We start from the raw sequence: 22,300 nt of genomic DNA, 5'->3' as shown, positions 1-22,300 counted from the left end.
TCAAAAGCCCGCCCACACTCTCGCAGATGCAGAACAATTAATTATGTTGGTGTGAAATAAACAGTTATGGAAGTGTAGAAATTAAAGCTTAAGCTCCAATCTCCTCCCAAAAATCCAGAAAAAAGTCTGTTAGTGCCTCAGTGACAAGTTCATTCAGAGAAGCCGTCAATCTCAGCTGTCAATCATGACGTCACATTCCCCGTTTTTATAGCATCAAATAACTCACTAAAACTAAATTTAAAAAACGAACACTTGAAATGAAATTATTGTAATAAAAACTGCCTAAAATGACAGAAACCATCTTTAGGAAACAATTATTTGAAGTGTAATTAAATTGTTTAGTGTGTCTCGCGCCCATTCAAATACATGGAGAGGCGGGGTTTAGGAGCTACACTGGGACCGGCCACCGGGGGGCGATCGAGGCCCGAAAGCTTCAATTTCTGACTGGAGCACTACAGGCTTGGTGCACACCAGCACACACACGTAAGGTTTCTCGCTCTCTCTCTCCCTCTCTGCCGTGCGCGCGTGCACAGTTTGTGTCTCGCATGCGCGCTCTTGCTCGCTCGCTCTAGATTGCGGGAGAATTTTACTAATTTGCGGGCATCAGGGAGCCGCTATAAATATGCGGGAGACTTGGGATGTCTGGGTGATTGACATGACCAGTACCCTGTGGTACTTGCATGTTACTATCACAAGCAAGCATAATGTTGAGGCCTGCCCAGAAAAACGTTGGTTCTAATAATAGCCCCGGTCGCTATTAGAGACCGGCCTTTATTTACCTTCGGTGACAGCGAGACCGGCCAATGTTGGAGACCCGGCCGCTAATGGAATACAGGCCAATATTAGAGGATTTACGGTATATACATTTTTACATAGTAATATTTTAAAAAGGCCTCTGAAAGAATAAAGTCCAATGTAGTGCTGTCAAAAATGTAGATTTTTTGATACTGAAATATCCTCACTTTTCTGCAGAACAGACACAATAGCAGCTGCTCTTTCTCATCTCTCCAACAGCGAGTGACACACCTCCCCTCACTCACTCGCTTCATTTGCTCCGGATGAATAGTGTTGCTGTCACAGGGCTTGAATTTCGGCTCTGGATTGCGCGTATTGCACATTCTTTTACTCATTCCCACAGATTTTATGCTCACACATAAAGCCGCCCTCAGGATGCCGGTCTTGGGGAGTATTCACGTAAACACAGTCGGTTATGTTTTAAGTGAACGTTAACTAGGGCTGTGCAATTAATCGTATTTCGATGATACAAGAGAAAGAGCGCGTGTGTATCAGTATATTGGATCCGTGCGTTTGCTCTTAAAGTGACTGTAGCCTAATAAACCTGTCAATGTTAATTCACACAAGAAGAGACAAAGATGAAATCGCTCACTGCTCTCGAGTGAATAGGCTGTAGTAGTGGATGTTTAATGTATACAGCAGGGTTATTTTATTCAGTTTCTGTTGTAGGCTATTACTGATATGAATACCTCTGTTAGTACATCTCTTTTGTCGGTTTTGTTTGTAATTAGTTTCTTTGTTCTTATTGTATTGCTGACTGTTCGCTTGTCTTGTCTTTTTACTTACATGAATTAACCTTTGCTGAAGTATCGATAATTGTGTTATATCACTGACATTTAAAATGACTGATATCATGAAAAATGACTTTGATCAGATCACCCACCTGTAAATATTAACCAAAATAATCGTGATTATGATTTTTATCATGATCGAGCAGCCCTAACGTAAACAGTTGAGAAACAAAACGCATGTGTAACAGTGAAATGGATCCGTGCGTCAGCTCTTAAAGTGACAGCAGCCTAATAAAGCAACTGACAAATTATGAGAGAATATGGGAAGAGTTAATGGCAAGACATGGAATAACTGTAATAAACGTTTTTATTATTATTATTATTATGCGCATACAATAGTGTTCAAATGTTTTTGTAAGAGCAGTATGTTCATCATGGTTGCATTTATGTGATATTTATGTCTGTAACACAAAACCAGAATTGAATCAGTTTAGAAAAGTATTATGCGTTGGATGATTTAAAACCTCTTACAGCTTAAATTTGACACAAATATGAGTACGAATTCTGTAAAAGCAGCCAATTAATGTTTCATATGCATCAAATAAGCTGAAGGCGCGGTTATGAACCCGACTGTGGTTTAATAAATCCACATGTAGACAGAATAAACAAAGACTTGACTGAGAAGAACCATGAATTAAACTCACCGACAGCGGATACATGAACAAAGCTAGAACATGAGGACTATATACACGAAGGCTAATGACTAAACAAGACACACCTGTTAGTAGTGAACCAATGACAACACAGAACAGAGAACCACATGATACAGCCACGATCACATGAGGAGCAAGGGAAACATGACTAAGATCAATTCAAAAGAAAAGAAAACAGATGAAAAACAGGCATGATTTCTGCAGGATGTGTGTAATGACCAGTGTGTAATCAAGACTTGGGTCAGAACATTTCAGCAACTGCATAGCTTTTATATATTCCTGTAGACTAAATTGAATGTCCTTTATCTACCCATAATGCACTTTAAGAAGTACAAGGTCTATAATGCAGTTTCACAGTCCATTTAATCTCATTTACCTTGCTAAGCTTCCCATCAGCACTTAAACACACACACACGACAGGACTTTCCTCCGCTCATCTGCATAATGGTACAGGTTTTGAGCGGCGTCTTCTCTCCGAATGACTCACACAGCCGGGCTTGTTTGCCTCTTGTTAAGTGTTTTCACACATCAGGAACTTTCTTCTCTATTTCAATCTCATCAGAAGATCTGACGTCTCATTGGTTCTCGCCTGCGGTCAGATCGGGCGGTGTGTTGTTGTTCCTGCATTAGTGTGCGCTGGGATTCAACACAACCCCTGGATTCGATCTGCATTTTAAACGCCCTCCCGTAGGGCCGTGCATCCTCGGTGTAAAGAGAAAACCTCTCACTCGCGGATGGCAGCATGTGGCACAGAGCCGTCTCTCCAGCGTGTGTGTGTGTGTGTCCAATAACAAATGTCTAAATTTAACCCTCGACTGTGCAAAATGTTGCCTCCGGCTAACAATCCCATTTTCTTCCCTTTGGAAGCATATAAGAAAGCAATAAAATGATTCACAGGGGATTACTTAAACAATAAAAAGGTCTTTCTTGGTGCCATCGTGTCGAGGATGCACATCTTTGCTGCTCGCTTCAAATGCACCCTTTCAAAAATACCATTCACATTTGTCACATTTAAAAACCTTTAGCGATATAAAACCTTTGCATGCTGTAAGGAACAGCTGAATGAATATGAACACATCAACTGCATGTTCTGAGAACATATTTTAACATAAATGAAAGTATTTATATTCTGTATCTTTTTGAATACAATCATAAAATGTTATGCAAGCCATCAGGCGTTTCCATCCAGTGAAAAGACCACCGGGACACTGACTCGCGCCCCTTTATGTTGCTTTGCACAAAATTAAACGATATACAGAAAAATTTATAGATTAAATAAACTGTACACAAACCTGTATTTTACCAAAGACATGCAACAATATGATGGAGCTGCACTGCTCTCTCCTGAAGAGATCGCAAAAAGCCGGCAATAGATAACTCAACCCCTGGGTTGTTACGTCTGACCCAGGAGCTGGGTTGAAAAAATAACCCAAGATTTTTTGGATTGTGCAGTTCATGTAAGTTCATATCATACAGTGGGCTCCACAAATATTGGTGAATATGAGTAAAACTGACTGTGAACAGTCAAGTAGTTTTGTCCTGGAATATATGTGGCACCCCTTCATTGAAGACTTTTTGCAGCCTTCCTTTGCCATACAGCTCTGGATCTGCTCCTAAAATGTGTCATGAGGTTGATGAGCAGAGGAGATCACTCCTTCATACAGAATCTCTGCAGATCTGCAGGTTTTCTTCAGCCCATCCCACAGGTTTTTGATGGGATTTGGGTCAGAGGGCTGCTGTGTCCATGGCAAAACATGAACTGTTCTGTAGTTTATTTTAAGTTTGTGCTCCGGATCGTTGTCCTGCAGCCACGGCCCAGTTTAAGCTCCGTGACGGGGACAAAATGTCCCCACAAAGATGGCAATATCCAAAATCCTCATCCTTGTGGGGACATTTTTTGGTCCCCATGAGGAAAACATCTTATAAATCAGACTAGATGTTTTTTGAAAATGTAAAAATGCAGAATGTCTCCTGTGATGGGTAGGTTTAGTGTGTGTGTGTGTGTGTGTGTGTGTGTGTGTGTGTGTGTATGTGTGTGTGATGGGTAGGTTTAGGGGCAGGGGCTGTGTGTGTGTGTGTGTGTGTGTGTGTGTGTGTGTGTGTGTGTGTGTGTGTGTGTGTGTGTGTGTGTGTGTGTGTGTGTGTGTGTGTGTGTGTGTGTGTGTGTGTGTGTGTGTTGGGTAGGTTTAGGGGCAGGGGCAGTGTAGGGGGATAGAATATACGGTATGTACGGTATAAAAACCATTACACCTATGGAAAGTCCCCATAAAACATGAAAACCCAACATGTGTGTGTGTGTGTGTGGGACCAATATAGACACACGTCCTCTTCCAGGTAGATTGACACCATCTCCAGATGATTTAACACTTGTGCACCTATGGACATTTTTGACTTTTTCAGTTTTTGTGTTAATGCCAACTGCATACATTTTGTGTGTATTTTTATTGGAATTTTACCATTTCCTTTAATAAATCTATTTTACAATAGTAACACAAAATGGTTCCTCTCAGGACTTTAAGGACAAAAATGTCCCCATTGAAACCCAATTTTGAATCTCAGTGCCGTAACTATAAAATGATTCGGTCTTTGTTAGGCTTTCAGTCTGTTAGCAAGGCTTCACAATTAACATTTGTTACAAATTTTACCAGATGGTGACATTTTCTCAGGTTTGGCCTATAAAGCAATATAGTGTGTGTGTGTGTGTGTGTGTGTGTGTGTGTGTGTGTGTGTGTGTGTGTGTGTGTGTGTGTGTGTGTGTGTGTGTGTGTGTGTGTGTGTGTGTGTGTGTGTGTGTGTGTGTGTGTGTGTGTGTGTGTGTGTGTGTGTGTGTGTGTGTGTGTGTGTGTGTGTGTGTGTGTGTGTGTGTGTGTGTGTGTGTGTGTGTGTGTGTGGACTGGTAATCCTTACGTCATGGGGACAAAATGTCCCCACAAAGATGGCAATATCCGGACATTTTTAGGTCCCCATGAGGAAAACATCTTATAAATCAGACTAAGTGATGTTTTTTGAAAATGTAAAAATGCAGAATGTCTCCTGTGATGGGTAGGTTTAGGGGCAGGGGCAGTGTGTGTGTGTGTGTGTGTGTGTGTGTGTGTGTGTGTGTGTGTGTGTGTGTGTGTGTGTGTGTGTGATGGGTAGGTTTAGGGGCAAGGGCAGTGTAGGGGGATAGAATATATACGGTATGTACGGTATAAAAACCATTACGCCTATGGAAAGTCCCCATTAAACATGAAAACCCAACATGTGTGTGTGTGTGTGTGTGCGTGTGTGCGTGTGCGTGTGCGTGTGTGTGTGTGTGTGTGTGTGTGTGTGTGTGTGTGTGATGGTATGGATGTAGAGTGTGGTTTGCATGTTTGTGTAATATTTGAGAGAGAAAATTCCTACTGTATTGCAAATCCCAAATCCAATCTCTGACCAGTGGAGCTTTGCCACATCTGATGGGGGAATCTAGCTCTGCGCCCAAACAAACTCTCACTGAAAGCTCATTTTTTGAGATATCAACCTCAAATTTGGAACACAACTTATTTAGATTCATGGCTTTCATTGGGATTTCCAGTTTTTGAGTTCAATGTGTTTTATCAAATATATATTTTATATAAAATAATGTTCATAAATGGACATAAAATCGGCCACGGGTCTTCTTTAAAATGAGACCAAATTTCTCTTGATTTCTCTCTCATACACCTGCGATTGATTGGAATGTTATTTTTTTATTACTTGGCCCGCCCGATCAGTGGATATAAGTGTGAACCGTACACACACACGTGTGCGCGCCCTTCAAGTCAAAAGAGTTATTTCCCTATTTAAGTTTTGGTAGCCCGTCTGGAAAACACATAGCCCCGGGATGATGGGCTTTGCGAGCCCTGACCCATATATGTCCGAGTCTGATCCCGATTCGCAATGAACCAACAACACCTCAAATAAAGGATTCTCCAGCCTGTGACAGCGTGCTAAGGTATGTTCAGTTAGAGACGTACACAAAATCAATACGATCTGTAACAATGCAATACTATCACATATAAAACACGTTTTACTCACATTAGTGTGTTTAATCTCATCCTGTCTGCAAATCCTGTCTCTTGTTTACAAACGAATCCGTGGTTAAATGAACAAACACAAAGTCTTCCCCACGTGAGCTGGATATTCATTAAAAATAAAGTTTATCCATGCGTTCATAATATCGGAATCCGAGTGAAGCTTATGCGGTGTGTTTAGAAATTCGATGTGGTTTAGCTCCTGTGTCATATTAGTGGCACGAGTGGGTGGGCGGGGCTACAGAATCAGGCGTTGTTCTTCTTCTGTTGAGGCGGTGCTTCATTACACTCTCACGTCATAGCCAGGCACATTCTGAGATCGAGCGTTTTCTGGGTCTGGTGTCTATAAAAGCTTTTCTTTGAGTTTTCAGCTCTGAAACTTACAGGATATTCTTATATTACCATGACCTTTAATATATTGAAAGCTCAAGGGGAAGTTGATTTCTCAATTCGTCACCCCTTTAAACATCTTAATTATTGCTCAGATAGTGGAAATGAGTATTACAACAATTGCACTATTATCTTGTAGTGTTTTCATGATATGTGCAGCTCAACAAGCTTTTGTCATTACGCTATTCTCAGGTCTGATGGATGACTGTAGGAGTGTGTCACTTCATATTTAGAGCCCAGTGAGACAGGAAGTCATCACTGAAGTGTTCCTGTTCACTGCGGTGAACTTATAGACTTCAGAGAGATTAGAATATGTAGGGGTGCCAATCATTTATAATTTATCCCACATTTATATTTAGTGAAAATGAACTTATCAAGCAGCCACATGATCTGAAGATCATTCCTGTCTGTAGCACAAACGTGTGGGACAAGCAGCGCAATGAAGTTTAATACGTAGGTTTACGGTTTAAATCACTAAATATGGGCAACAGTAATAGTGATGGCCTTCTCAAATTCAGACACAGTGTTTGTGGCTCAGATCTGCAGGTTATTTTAAGAGCTGGATGTCAGTATCGTAACACTCTTCTATCCGGCAGCTTAGAGCGGCAATCTGACCCGCTCTGATCCCACTGCAGTCTAACGTATATCTCCCTCCGAGGCAAAGTAATTTACAGCTCCCTATCTGCGGATCTGAGAATCTATCTGGACTCTGTTGGATCCAGGGAAAACCATAAGGCCCATAAAACAGTGGAATGGGACCAACATGCTATTTGAACCACACCTTCAAAAACACACTCACTCACTCACTCACTCAACACAATGAATGTATCGCATTCGGTTTACATATTTCAAGCTGCACAAGTCTAAATAATATGTGGTTATTTCTCAGTTAAAGGATTAGTTCACTTTTAAATAAACTTTTGCTGATAATTTACTCACCCCCATGTCATCCAAGATGTCCATGTCTTTCTTTCTGCAGTCAAAAAGAAATTAAGGTTTTGGATGAAAACAGTCCATGGTTTTTCTCCATATAATGGACTTCAATGGGCTCCAAACGGTTCACGGTCCAAAGGTTTCAGTGCAGCTTCAAAGGGCTTTAAACGACACCAAACAATGAATAAGGGTCTGATCTAGCCAAACCATCAGCTTCAGCGAGAAACCGAGCAGTATTGACCCCTTATCAGACGAACGTGATCATCTCTGAGCTCAGCCATAACTTCCGCTAAGTGAGGTCAAAATACGAGCGTGATCATAGATATATCGATCGTAGATGCCTCATTCTACTGATCCGTGCAGGCGCTAATGAGGCATCTACGTACACATCTATGGCAACATTCATATTTTGACCTCATTTAGCGGAAGTTATGGCTGAGCTCAGAGATGATCACGTTCGTCTGAAAATACTGCTCGGTCTCTCGCAGAAGCTGATGGTTTGGCTAGATCAGACCCTTATTCATCGTCTGGTATCGTTTAAAGCCCTTTGAAGCTGCACTGAAACTGTCATTTGGACCTTGAACCGTTTGGAGCCCATTGAAGTCCATTATATGAAGAAAAACCCTGGAATATTTTCATCAAAAATCGTAATTTCTTTTCAACTGCAGAAAGAAAGACATGGACATCTTGGATGACATGGGGGTGAGTAAACGTTTATTTAAAAGTGAACTAATACTTTAATGGTATACGTGTATATGAGTGACTTATTGTAGTGATAAACACAACCTACCTACCAACTTACCTGTCAATAATTCAGTTAGCCAGTCAATCAATCCATCAATCAGTCAGTCAGCTCAACAGGACTGTAAGACTCACTGAATCGCTGTGGTGATCACACTACACAACATGGTTTCTGGTCATCTGTGGTTTTGTAATAGCAGTGCACATACTACACAACACTTTTTTATACTCATACTTAACGAGCACCGGGGATTGCAAAGAGAGAGACCTTGGAAATCTGTCTGTGATAGCAAAATATAGCCAAAAAGGGCCACTGTCCTGCAGAGTTTAGCTCCAACCTCAATTAAACACACCTGAACCAGCTAATCAAGGTCTTACTAGGCATACTAGAAACTTCCAGACAGGTGTTGAGGCAAGTTGAAGCTAAACTCTGCAGGACAGTGGCCCTCCAGGACCGACTTTGGACACCCCTGCCTTAAATCAATCAATCAGTCACAGACTAACTAACCAACAAATCCATCAGCCAGTCAACCCAACAACCTACTAATTAACCAACAAACTCATCACTCAATCAGTGCACTCATCAACCTACCAATCGTTCTATCAACCAACCAGACAGCCAGTCAGACTATCAATTAGTCAGTCAACCAATCAACATACAGATTGTTCTATCAACAAACCAACCAGTCAGCCAGCCAATTAACCAATCAATCTATTAGTCAGTCTAGTAAGTCTACCAATCAACGTGTCTACTGGTCTAATAACCAGCCAGCCAGACAAACACGCCAACTAACCAATGCTGCGTTCATAGACGTATTCATTCCTAAACTATGGTGCATTTCCATACAAAGCTGAGACCAAACCTACGCCCTTGGTTCCACTCCACTCTTAGACACTCACTTGCGAACTTTCCTAAGCGCTTCTCCTCGGGGGAATCACCGCCGCCATTTTGAAGTGCGTTCCACTTCGTGAAGTGGACGAGGGAAGTTTATATGGACAGACCCTCGCTCCCTCGATTGACCGAGTCTACTTCAAATGTAAACCAGCAGCCATATCACCCTGCAGCCCAAGACTGGTTTCCCACTGAAGCTAAGCAGGGCTGAGCCTGGTCAGTACCTGGATGGGAGACGAACTGGGAAAACTATTATGCTCCTGGTAGAGGTGTTAGTGAGGCCAGCTGGGGGCGCTCACCCTGTGGTCTGTGTGGGTCCTAACGCCCCAGACCCCAGTATAGTGATGGGGACACTATACTATAACAAGTCCTTCAGAAGAGACGTTAAACCGAGGTCCTGACTCTCTGTGGTCATTAAAAATCCCAGGATGTCCTTCGATAAAAGTAGGGGTGTAACCTGGAAATGAAATTTGAAAATGAACCTGAAATTTGACAAGAGTTGCAACTATGGCAGCTGAGAAGGCCATTCTTTGTGCTCTTTTTGAAGAATTTTCAGAGCCTGGTGAAATCAGTATAAATACATGTTTAATACTGCAAAACACGCTCGATGTTACAGTCACTGCCTTGCCGTCCACAATAAAAGAGAATATCCCAATCAAGTGAAGGGATTTGTGGAAACTGGGGCCGGATTCACGAAAATCTTCTTACGAACGTGATCATCTCTGAGCTCAGCCATAACTTCCGCTAAGTGAAGTCAAAATACGAGCGTGATCATAGATATATCGATCGCCGTTGCACACCGTTTACAGGAAGCATGTCGTTCAACCTGGAAACCGTACCAAAATGTTGCGCACCGGTTTGAGCTTAACCGTGCCCCAGACAGAAACCATCAAACCAACCTTTCAATGAGTCAGTCAGTCAGTCTACCAAACAACCTACCAACTGTTCTGCCAACCAACCAGCCAGTCAGTTATCCAACCAATCAGTTAGTCAGTCAACCAATCAACAGACAGATTGTTCTATCAATGAACCAGCCAGCCAATTAAGCAATCAATCAATTAGTCAGTCAGTCAGTCTTCAATTAACCTACTGGCCGTTCATTCAACCAGCAGCCAGCCACCAACCCATCAATCCATCACATTTTACTGTTTTGAGGTGGTGATACACAGGCAACTTTTTGAGTAATGTTGCTCGGGCACTTTCCCATTAAAGGGTTAGTTCACCCAAAAATGAAAATTCTGTCATTAATGACTGACCCTCATGTGGTTGGACACCCGTCAGACCTCCGTTCATCTTCATCTTTTTAGTGTAAATCTGATGACTCTGAAAGGCCTCCATTGGCACAATGCACTTTACACTCTCAAGACCCTTAAAAGACACTAAAGACTAAAGTTACAAATTCCATCTCACTACAGTGGCTCTACAATAACTTTATGGAGTGAGGAGAATAGTTTTTGTGCGCAAAAAACCCCTAAATAACGACTTATATAGTGATGACGATTTCAAAACACGGCATCATGAAGCTTCGAAGCGTCATGAATCAGTGAGTCGATTCATGATTCGGATCGCGTGTCAAATCGTCAAACTGCTGAAATTTGGCGATTCAAACTGCTGAATCGACTCACTGATTCATAACGCTCTGAACCGCTGAATCGACTCACTGATTCATAACGCTTCGAAACTTCATGAGGCCGTGTTTTGAAATCGTCATCTCTATATAAGTCGTTATTTAGGGTTTTTTTGCGCACAAAAACTATTCTCGTCCCTCCATAAAGTTATTGTAGAACCGCTGTAGTGAGATGGACTTTGTAACGTCGTCTTTAGTGCCTTTTATAGGTCTTGAGAGTGTAAAGTGCATTGAGCCAATGGAGGCCTTTCAGAGCCATCAAATTTCAGCTAAAATATCTTCATTTGTGTCTGAAGATGAACGGAGGTCTGACGGGTGTCGAACAACATGAGGGTCAGTCATTAATGACAGAATTTTCATTTTTGGGTGAACTAGCCCTTTAAGAATGAGCAATTCATTTCTATCTGGGTACTTTAGATCGGTCTCATCTGGTTGCCCGTTGACGGCATCATTGCTGGTCAACATTGGTAAAAAGTTTCCCTGTGTATCATCCCCTTTAGAGTCGATGTTGTGGCTGAGAACACTTCACATATCCAATGTGTTAAAATCATCAGCTATCATAAACTCGAAATGATCATCAATTGCTATTAAATTGTTTATTAACAATTGATCTAATTTAGTGTATTATACATATCGTTCATTGTTATTTCACACTTCATTAATGTTAAATCGTACTTGAAACATAAAGTACAAAAAGTACTTTATGTGTAGAAATTAACATCAAGCAAAAATATTAAATTCTGATAAAGTACTACATCAGGTCATTGTTATTTCATGTTAGGTTCTGCATTAACCACCTCAGCTCTCACCCGTGGGTCCAATATTGCATCATCATAATCATTTGAAAAGTTGTGCAGCACAAAACATATATGGTATCGTTTGAAAGATTAGAACCTCAGCTTTCTTGATAACCCAATCACTTTTGCATTTATGATACATAGAAGAAGATAATAAGGTCTGAATTTGACCCCACCGCAATGACCCCTTCTTGAGAAAATCATATGAATAATATAAAATTTCATATTTATATCACACAAACTCACCAAAAATAGACAAGTCATATATCAAATGAAAGCTCTTAACCTCAAGAATGTGGTCACTGTGCAGTTTATTTCGCCGATCCAATGCTTTACAGTAACGTTATTATCAAAAGAATCACAAAGATGGAAATGAGTCCTTTGAACAAGCAAACACATGAGTCATATTCCTGTTCGGATCACTTCCTCCGTGTGTAGCTATTACCCTCAAACGCTATATCAGCTCGCTCCTTAGGGTGTTTTCTTCAAAATGAGACTATTTTCACATGTGTGTGAGCAAGCATAGCCAAACCACACTGTGATATGTCACCGATGTCCAGATCAAAACAAATACTCTTATTATCCTTAGTTTTCATCGTCTTTGTTAGCTGCGATTTTTTTGATGACGTCACACGTATTGCGTCATACGTCAGAAAAGTTGAGTATCTCAGCTCTCTATAGACACGTCGATCATGCTTCTAGACCAATCAGAGGCCGAGATCTCCCTTTACAAACCTGAGGAGGCGGAGCCTTCTGTTGGATTTCCCAGCGGCTGCCGTCAATCAATGCAGATGAGGAGGAGTTATTAGATATTTTGGACAGATTCATCTCAATAACTTGTTTTTGGAAGATAATTTTTTCCCTGTTTAATGCCAACTAGTGGAATCAACAGAAACTTTCTGAAGGGAAATAGACCAAAGAGATTAAAAATGATAGATTTTCAAATAACAAATGAATTAAAAAAATAGACTTTTTATATATGTTTATCATAAAATTGTGAATAAATACAATAGAATATATACAATATTCCACCACTGTGTTTTCTGTAAAATTAGACCCTTTTTATCAATTTACTCCGGTGTATGTAGGTAGGGTGCTCTTTTAAATTCAGAAATGCCTAAACAATCCTAATATGCTACAGAGCTGAAGTGGTTTGTGGAGTGTTACTGAGCTGCATAACTATCTGATTCCATATCAGGACTAAATGTTTTTCATCCATGTACATTCAGCACATTAGCAAAGCTCAGCAGGAATGTTTCTCCATATTGTGATACTAATATAAAGTATTATTTATGATCTCTCAGGTCATATTGTAAGGCTTGCTCATGCATCACAGGCAGATTTCAGTTGTGTGGATGCAGCAGTGTTGTTCACTTCTGGGGCTTGCAGTTGTTTTCCTGTTCGTCTGAAATGCCCATGTTTTGATTTTTAACTGTGCTGAAATAGCAAAAGATTTCCTTCCACTCCATTAACCTCCATCCCGCTTCTGTGATCCCCATTCCTCTCAGCGAATCCACTTTCCCCCTGCGTGCACACTCAATCTGAATTAATCAATCTGAATGACCTCAGGGAGAGAATCAATCATGTCAAACACACGGAGGACAAGCGAGCAGTTTCACATTTACACCACGTCCCCATATCCAGCGCTGTCCTGCAGTCATTTACACAGCAAACAGATGCGCTAATGACCAGAGTTCATTTCGTTGACGAATCATTTTCGTCATAATTTTCATCAACAACCTTTTTTCACTGACGAGAACGAGACGATAACTAAATAAAAACTAGTGTTGGATGACAAAAACTATGACGAAAACTTACTGTCATTTTCGTCACCAAATAAAAGCGAGATGTAAATGTTAGTGAGGGTGGATTAGGGCAGAGATGGGGTCAGAACTGATGTCCTGAGTAACAGATGAACACATTTGATCTGAACTGATCTAACCTCTGGAAAACACGGCTCACACACACACACAATCCAGCTCCAGAGCGGCTCAATCAATAACACACACACACACACACACACACACACACACACACACACACACACACACACACACACACACACACACACACACACACACACACACACACACACACACACACACAATCCAGCTCCAGAGCGGCTCACAATCAATAACACACACACACACACACACCCCCAATCCAGCTCCAGAGCGGCTCAATCAATAACACACATTTATGACAGACCAGTGTTTATGAACTAATGCTGATGAATAATGCATTAGTACGCATTAGTGGTATGCAAAACACCATTTACTTTATGATGTTTATATAGTAATGTGTTTTAGACGATTGTAACAATGCATATTTGATCTCCTGAACTTGAATGAGCTCCTGCAACTGCAACAGACGCGTAGACATTTCAAAATAAGAGTCCTGGTGTATTTCCAGCTTGTTTATAATTAAAAGTCACGCATTATATATTCATTTTTGCTTACACAATAAACTGCATTTAATTACATTCCCATTTAATTTATAGTCAGGAGGAAAGACCAGTATTTGACACATATTCAATAAAGTATCAGGGTTACAATAGTTCACTAAAACCATTTAAAAAAATCTTCATTACTTGAAATTAAATAAATGTTAACTGAAGTTAAAAAAATAAACAAACTTATTTGAAGCTTTATCTTAACCTGATATGGCCTACTGACTAAAACAGAAATACAAATTTATAAAAACTATATAGATGCTTTTAAAAAACAAACAAAAAAGTGAATTGAGCTCTTTCGTGTATTTTTTATGTCAAAAACAAAATGATGTCAAAATGTCAGTTCAAGTGACAGTCGGTTATGTGACGCTTAAATGCTTAATGTATTACAATTTAACTAAACTCATTAGATTTTTGGAGACTAAAACTAGACTAAAACTAAAAACAATTCAGGCGACTAAAATATGACTAAAACTAAATGGCATTTTAGTCAAAAGACTATGACTAAAACTAAATTTGCTGTCAAAATGAACACTGCTAATGACAAGTTCTGCGAGATGCAATGATGGATCAGAATGTGTCATGACAATTAGATGTGTTCATAAAGCTAGAGCTCATGAAGAGAGATATCATTGCTGTGTCTTTATGGCTCCTGCTGTTCTACAATTTATTGAACAGCTTTGCAATGAAATGAGAGCTGATATCTGTCCAAAGGAACATGAGTGAGCGTTGATAAACTGGCGTTTGATTCAGATGCGCCTGCCGCTCTCTCTCTCTCTCTCTCTCTCTCTCTCTCTCTCTCTCTCTCTCTCTCTCTCTCTCTCTCTCTCTCTCTCTCTCTCTCTCTCTCTCTCTCTCCTGTGAGCCGTCAGACAGCGACTGAGCTCTGGATAATGAAGCTTGTCTGAAAGATCAGCCTGTCACTTTACAACAAAATCTCATTAGTTTTAAGAGACCTCTCCGTGTGGCGTGTGATCCCATTTCCTCCGCTGAGAGAGTGTATGAGCCGTTGTGGAGCCATGGCGTAGCGGTGCACACACTCCAGACGGAGGTTTGACTCCATCCCCTCTTGTTTCTCCGTCATTTTGTGTACATTTTGTGCAGCGAGTCAAAGGCATTCTTGTAATTATGATGTTTCAATTCTGTAGGGCTCTGTTCTCGTTCTCGGTTTTCTTAATTGCGCGCTCCATCACGCTCCTGACACGAGAAGATCTCTCATCTGCTGATATCTCACTCCGGTCACAGGCCCCAGGGCATGATGGGAAAAGTCTCCTGTTTCATAGACACGGCTAATCTTTAAATAAAAACGCTGCAGTTTTTGAGAAAGCTCTTTGTTGCGGAGTTCAGCCGGAGATGTTCGCAGCACGCCGAGCGTATAAAGCCGTGCCGCTAATGTGTGTATCCGTGCATAATTATCTGTGATGTTCCTCCGTCGCGGAACAGGAAGTAGGCCAGAGCCTGCCGATAATAACCATGCCTTCAGAGCATTGTGAAAGAAAATCTTTCTGTTTCTTTCTTTCATTTTCAGGGTTTTCGATTATCAACATGTCCCGATCCCGTGTGACTTTGCGCCCTTTGGACGGACGTGTTCATCTCCCGCTTCGTCTTCTCCAGCCCTGAGGCAAAGCAGAGAAAAAGCTCAGAGCAAACACAAGTCCAGGAGCAGAGGAACCCAGCGTAAGACATCTTTCATATTCTGCCCTTCACAAACTCTTGCTGTGTGTTCTGGCTCTTCTAGAGCAGGTTTTCCTGCTGTATTGTTGATTATCTCCTCATATTCTGCATTGTTGCGGCTCCTCTCTTCCCAGTCTGTCAGTAATGCTCTGTCTTTTTGAAGCCCCTCCTTCTGAAAAGCACACTGTGCTCTGATTGGTCAGCTGGAGCGGTGTGTTGTGATTGGTGAGTCAGAATTTGGCGTAAACAGAATGAGAACATGGATCCATCATGCTTTGTTACCACCGTGCAGGCTGGTGGTGGTGGTGTAATGGTGTGGGGGATGTTTTCTTGGCACACTTTGGGCCCCTTAGTGCCAGTTTCAACACAATACTAATATTAATTATTTAAATGAGGAATATTGTGACGCGTTGGTTCCCGGAACGACTACAATGGAGGCGTATCAGGAGCTCAGAAACACTGATATAGAGAATAACTCTAAAAAAGCAGAATAGGTCCTCTTTATGACATCATCAAGACCTCATGAAATCAAATCAAAATGTGTCTTTTTTGCCGCATCTGATGGTGTAATAATGCAACCGAAGTCCATTTCACCATCACTGACGGACCCTTTCTCAACACCAAATCTTTTTTATTTCAGTCAAACATACAAAAGCAGCTCTAGTGCATGATTCAAGTTAAATATAGCCTAAATACACTGATCAGGCATAACATTATGACCGGTGAAGTGAATAACACTGATGATCTGTTAGTGGGTGGGATATATTAGGCAGCAAGTGAACATTTTGTCCTCAGAGTTGATGTGTTAGAAGCAGGAAAAATGGGCAAGCGTAAGGATTTGAGAGAGTTTGACAAGGGCCAGATTGTGTTGGGTCAGAGCATCTCCAAAACTGCAGCTCTTGTGGGGTGTTCCCGGTCTGCAGTGGTCAGTCTCTATCAAAAGTGCTCAAGGAAGGACCAGTGGAGAACCGGCCACAGGGTCATGAAGGACCAGTGGAGAACCGGCCACAGGGTCATGAAGGACCAGTGGAGAACCAGCCACAGGGTCATGAAGGACCAGTGGAGAACCAGCCACAGGGTCATGAAGGACCAGTGGAGAACCGGCCACAGGGTCATGAAGGACCAGTGGAGAACCGGCCACAGGGTCATGAAGGACCAGTGGAGAACCGGCCACAGGGTCATGAAGGACCAGTGGAGAACCGGCCACAGGGTCATGAAGGACCAGTGGAGAACCGGCCACAGGGTCATGAAGGACCAGTGGAGAACCGGCCACAGGGTCATGGAGGACCAGTGGAGAACCGGCCACAGGGTCATGAAGGACCAGTGGAGAGCCGGCCACAGGGTCATGGAGGACCAGTGGAGAACCGGCCACAGGGTCATGAAGGACCAGTGGAGAACCGGCCACAGGGTCATGAAGGACCAGTGGAGAACCGGCCACAGGGTCATGAAGGACCAGTGGAGAACCGGCCACAGGGTCATGAAGGACCAGTGGAGAACCGGCCACAGGGTCATGAAGGACCAGTGGAGAACCGGCCACAGGGTCATGAAGGACCAGTGGAGAACCGGCCACAGGGTCATGAAGGACCAGCGGAGAACCGGCCACAGGGTCATGAAGGACCAGTGGAGAACCGGCCACAGGGTCATGAAGGACCAGTGGAGAACCGGCCACAGGGTCATGGAGGACCAGTGGAGAACCGGCCACAGGGTCATGAAGGACCAGTGGAGAACCGGCCACAGGGTCATGGAGGACCAGTGGAGAACCGGCCACAGGGTCATGAAGGACCAGTGGAGAACCGGCCACAGGGTCATGAAGGACCAGTGGAGAACCGGCCACAGGGTCATGGAGGACCAGTGGAGAACCGGCCACAGGGTCATGAAGGACCAGTGGAGAACCGGCCACAGGGTCATGAAGGACCAGTGGAGAACCGGCCACAGGGTCATGGAGGACCAGTGGAGAACCGGCCACAGGGTCATGAAGGAACAGTGGAGAACCGGCCACAGGGTCATGGAGGACCAGTGGAGAACCGGCCACAGGGTCATGAAGGAACAGTGGAGAACCGGCCACAGGGTCATGAAGGACCAGTGGAGAACCGGCCACAGGGTCATGAAGGACCAGTGGAGAACCGGCCACAGGGTCATGGAGGACCAGTGGAGAACCGGCCACATGGTCATGAAGGACCAGTGGAGAACCGCCCACAGGGTCATGGAGGACCAGCGGAGAACCGGCCACAGGGTCATGGAGGACCAGTGGAGAACCGGCCACAGGGTCATGAAGGACCAGTGGAGAACCGGCCACAGGGTCATGAAGGACCAGTGGAGAACCGCCCACAGGGTCATGGAGGACCAGCGGAGAACCGGCCACAGGGTCATGGAGGACCAGTGGAGAACCGGCCACAGGGTCATGGAGGACCAGTGGAGAACCGGCCACAGGGTCATGAAGGACCAGTGGAGAACCGGCCACATGGTCATGAAGGACCAGTGGAGAACCGGCCACAGGGTCATGAAGGACCAGTGGAGAACCGGCCACAGGGTCATGAAGGACCAGTGGAGAACTGGCCACAGGGTCATGGAGGACCAGTGGAGAACCGGCCACAGGGTCATGGAGGACCAGTGGAGAACCGGCCACAGGGTCATGAAGGACCAGTGGAGAACCGGCCACAGGGTCATGAAGGACCAGTGGAGAACCGGCCACAGGGTCATGGAGGACCAGTGGAGAACCGGCCACAGGGTCATGGAGGACCAGTGGAGAACCGGCCACAGGGTCATGGAGGACCAGTGGAGAACCGGCCACAGGGTCATGGAGGACCAGTGGAGAACCGGCCACAGGGTCATGGAGGACCAGTGGAGAACCGGCCACAGGGTCATGGAGGACCAGTGGAGAACCGGCCACAGGGTCATGAAGGACCAGTGGAGAACCGGCCACAGGGTCATGGAGGACCAGTGGAGAACCGGCCACAGGGTCATGGAGGACCAGTGGAGAACCGGCCACAGGGTCATGGAGGACCAGTGGAGAACCGGCCACAGGGTCATGAAGGACCAGTGGAGAACCGGCCACAGGGTCATGAAGGACCAGTGGAGAACCGGCCACAGGGTCATGGAGGACCAGTGGAGAACCGGCCACAGGGTCATGGAGGACCAGTGGAGAACCGGCCACAGGGTCATGGGCGGCAGAGGCTCATTGATGCCCGTGGGGTCCGATCAGGACTTAAAGGACCTGCTGCTAACATCTTGGTGCCAGATACCACAGCACACCTTCAGGAGCAAATTTAAGTTAGTTAAGCTGTCAGTTTGTTTATAGCAAGCTCCTCAATTTTAGGGTAACTCTATCGCCCCCTTGAGTCGCTGTAATACATGAATGCAGGTTATGTAGAGAAAGGCACATTGTGTCTCATGATACAAATCAGTGTCTCCTACAGTGTTTCTTACCCCAGGATTGTGTTGGTATATGTTGCATATATAATTGTGTGTGTGTGTGTGTGTGTGCACCTCTGCTGTCAAACTCCAGATGGTTTCTTCATTAAAATCCTCCCTTCGCTAAAGGACTACTCCCTCAGTAATCAAAGCTAGCCTATCACCAAAAGCAATTATAGCAAATTAATAGTGCATAACCAATAAGAAGCGCTTATAGTGCTTTATTACAAGCCCTAATAGTTTTTACTGCCAGCAGATCACAGTAGAATGAGTTTGCCTTTGTAGCTGGGAGGTCAAACCGCTTTTTAATGGCTGGTGCTGAGCTGGAATGGGTTTGTTTGATCCAGCTGGGATTGGAGGGGTGTTTGTGTGGCGTTATCACGCTGTGCAGAAGAGGTCCAATCTAAGTTTCCATCAGTAGAGACATTAGAAGAGTTGCTGATATCTGGCCACGCACAGGGAATGAATTAATCCCTGAAACATCTACTGATTTGACTAATGAAAGTCCAGCTATTTGACTTTGGTTCTATTAAAATAAAACACACTTTTAAAGCTAAAGTAACTTATTTTTATGATAAACAGTTCTTAAAATGGTGGAAACACTCAAACTGAGGGCCAACCAATGGTGTGAGTTTGGGGCGGGGCTACATGTTTGCCCAACCAATGACAGATATCACTCAAAGATGTCCTGAGAAATCATATCTGTCTCTGTGAAAGACCTCGGCTGAATCCGAAATCGCCCCCTATACCCTCAATAGGGCACTATTTGAGGGGACAGCCGTTTGTAGTGGTGTCCAAAACCATTAGTGGACTAAAGTAGGGAATAGTGATTGAGGGTTTAGGGGCGATCTCGGATTCAGCCATTGTGTCTATGAATGGTAAAGAAAAATCTTTTTGTGTGGCTTTTTAGCCAATGTTTGTGGAAGTTAGCATTATGGCTACATCTCAACATCTTAATTTAAAGCTGCAGTGTGTAATTTCTGCTCCATAGGGGTTCCAGTGTGTTTGTTTGATTGGCCTATCATAGCAATATTGGTGTTATTGTTTTTTCCCAATGGCTTTTTGGAGCGGGACCATTTGTCAGACCGATAGGTTCATTCATTCATGTCGTAATCACCATAAATACAAGTTGCAAACCCAGTTGGTGCTGTTTATGTTCTTATGATGCGTTCACACCGGAAGCGAATGAAGCAATTGCGCAAGTGATTTACATGTTAAGTCAATGCAAAGATGCGAATAGACATTCTGCGGCACGATTCACGCGAATGACGCGAGTTGAAAAGTTTGAACTTTGGCGGATATTCGCGCCGCGTTAACCAATCAGGAGCTTGCTCTAGTAGTGACAATAATGAGGACAGAATCATATGTGGATACCCGGACCTGTAGATACATCTTCATACTTTATAGAAAGTGTGTGATGAAGCAAACAAGTTAAAATGTTCAAGCGTCCAACTATGCGCTAATAGCATGATTTATTCGCTTCATTCGCATCTGTTATGAACGCACCATTAGACAAAAAAATGACCGACAACTTTTACGTTTTGACATTTTAACTTGTTTGCTTCATCGGAATGGGATGAAACTTGGTGACTTTTGTATGTGAACACACCAAAAAATCATGCACAGGATTCGAATATGTTAAAGGGTCATGAGAAAAATTGTCACATTGGTTTTCCTTCTCTGTCAAACTGACCGACATAGGAAATGAATGGGAAATACGAAAACTCAGAGAAACTTTTGGTGGTACAAACTACAATTCAGTCACTGTGCAGAAAAAAGTGCACCGCAATGAAGGGGTGACACTCTAAAATATCAAGAGTGCAAAATAGACCCCCCCCCCCCCCCCTCCACACACACACATCCCTAAACTGTTCCCACAAAGTTGGGAGCATGAAATTGTCCAAAATGTCTTGGTGAAGATTTTAGAGTTCCTTTCACTGGAACTAACCCCTGAAAAACAACCCCACCCCATAATCCCCACTCCACCAAACTTTACACTTGGCACAATGCAGTCAGGTGAGTCCTGTTCTCCTGGCAAATGCCAAACCAAGACTCGTCCATGGGATTGTCAGACAGAGAAGCGTGATTGGTGACATTTAGAGAACACGTCTCCACTGCTCTAGAGTCCAGTGGCGGCGCACTTTACCCCACTGCATCCCACGCTTTGCATTGCTCTTGGTGATGTGAGGCTTGGATGAGCTGCTCGGCCATGGAAACCCATTCCATGAAGCTCTACACACTGTTCTTGAGCTCATCTGAAGGCCACAGAAGTTTGGAGGTCTGGAGCTCTTGACTCTGTGACCCTCAGCATGCGCTGACCCCGCTCTGTGACCCTCAGCATGTGCTGACCCCGCTCTGTGACCCTCAGCATGCGCTGACCCCGCTCTGTGACCCTCAGCATGCGCTGACCCCGCTCTGTGACCCTCATCATGCGCTGACCCCGCTCTGTGACCCTCAGCATGCGCTGACCCCGCTCTGTGACCCTCAGCATGCGCTGACCCCGCTCTGTGACCCTCATCATGCGCTGACCCCGCTCTGTGACCCTCAGCATGTGCTGACCCCGCTCTGTGACCCTCAGCATGCGCTGACCCCGCTCTGTGACCCTCAGCATGCGCTGACCCCGCTCTGTGACCCTCAGCATGCGCTGACCCCGCTCTGTGACCCTCATCATGCGCTGACCCCACTCTGTGACCCTCAGCATGTGCTGACCCCGCTCTGTGACCCTCAGCATGCGCTGACCCCGCTCTGTGACCCTCAGCATGCGCTGACCCCGCTCTGTGACCCTCATCATGCGCTGACCCCGCTCTGTGACCCTCAGCATGTGCTGACCCCGCTTTGTGACCCTCAGCATGTGCTGACCCCGCTCTGTGACCCTCAGCATGTGCTGACCCCGCTCTGTGACCCTCAGCATGCGCTGACCCCGCTCTGTGACCCTCAGCATGTGCTGACCCCGCTCTGTGACCCTCAGCATGCGCTGACCCCGCTCTGTGACCCTCAGCATGCGCTGACCCCGCTCTGTGACCCTCAGCATGCGCTGACCCCGCTCTGTGACCCTCAGCATGTGCTGACCCCGCTCTGTGACCCTCAGCATGCGCTGACCCCGCTCTGTG

The 22,300-nt window shown here is 44.2% G+C and overlaps 1 protein-coding gene across 1 annotated transcript in view; it reads left to right on the top strand.

Annotated features, from left to right (window-relative positions):
- LOC307121543 (uncharacterized protein) overlaps positions 1-22,300 on the top strand; it is a 33,671-nt gene that overhangs the window by 5,933 nt on the left and 5,438 nt on the right. The window contains exon 3 of the mRNA XM_079809153.1: positions 15,634-15,782. Coding sequence (XP_079665279.1) covers positions 15,634-15,782 — 149 coding nt within the window. The remainder of the gene's footprint in view (positions 1-15,633; positions 15,783-22,300) is intronic.

Source organism: Gobio gobio (genome assembly GCF_949357685.1).
Source record: "Gobio gobio genome assembly, chromosome: 25".
Lineage (NCBI taxonomy): Eukaryota > Metazoa > Chordata > Actinopteri > Cypriniformes > Gobionidae > Gobio > Gobio gobio.
This window is presented reverse-complemented; position numbering and strand designations above follow the sequence as displayed.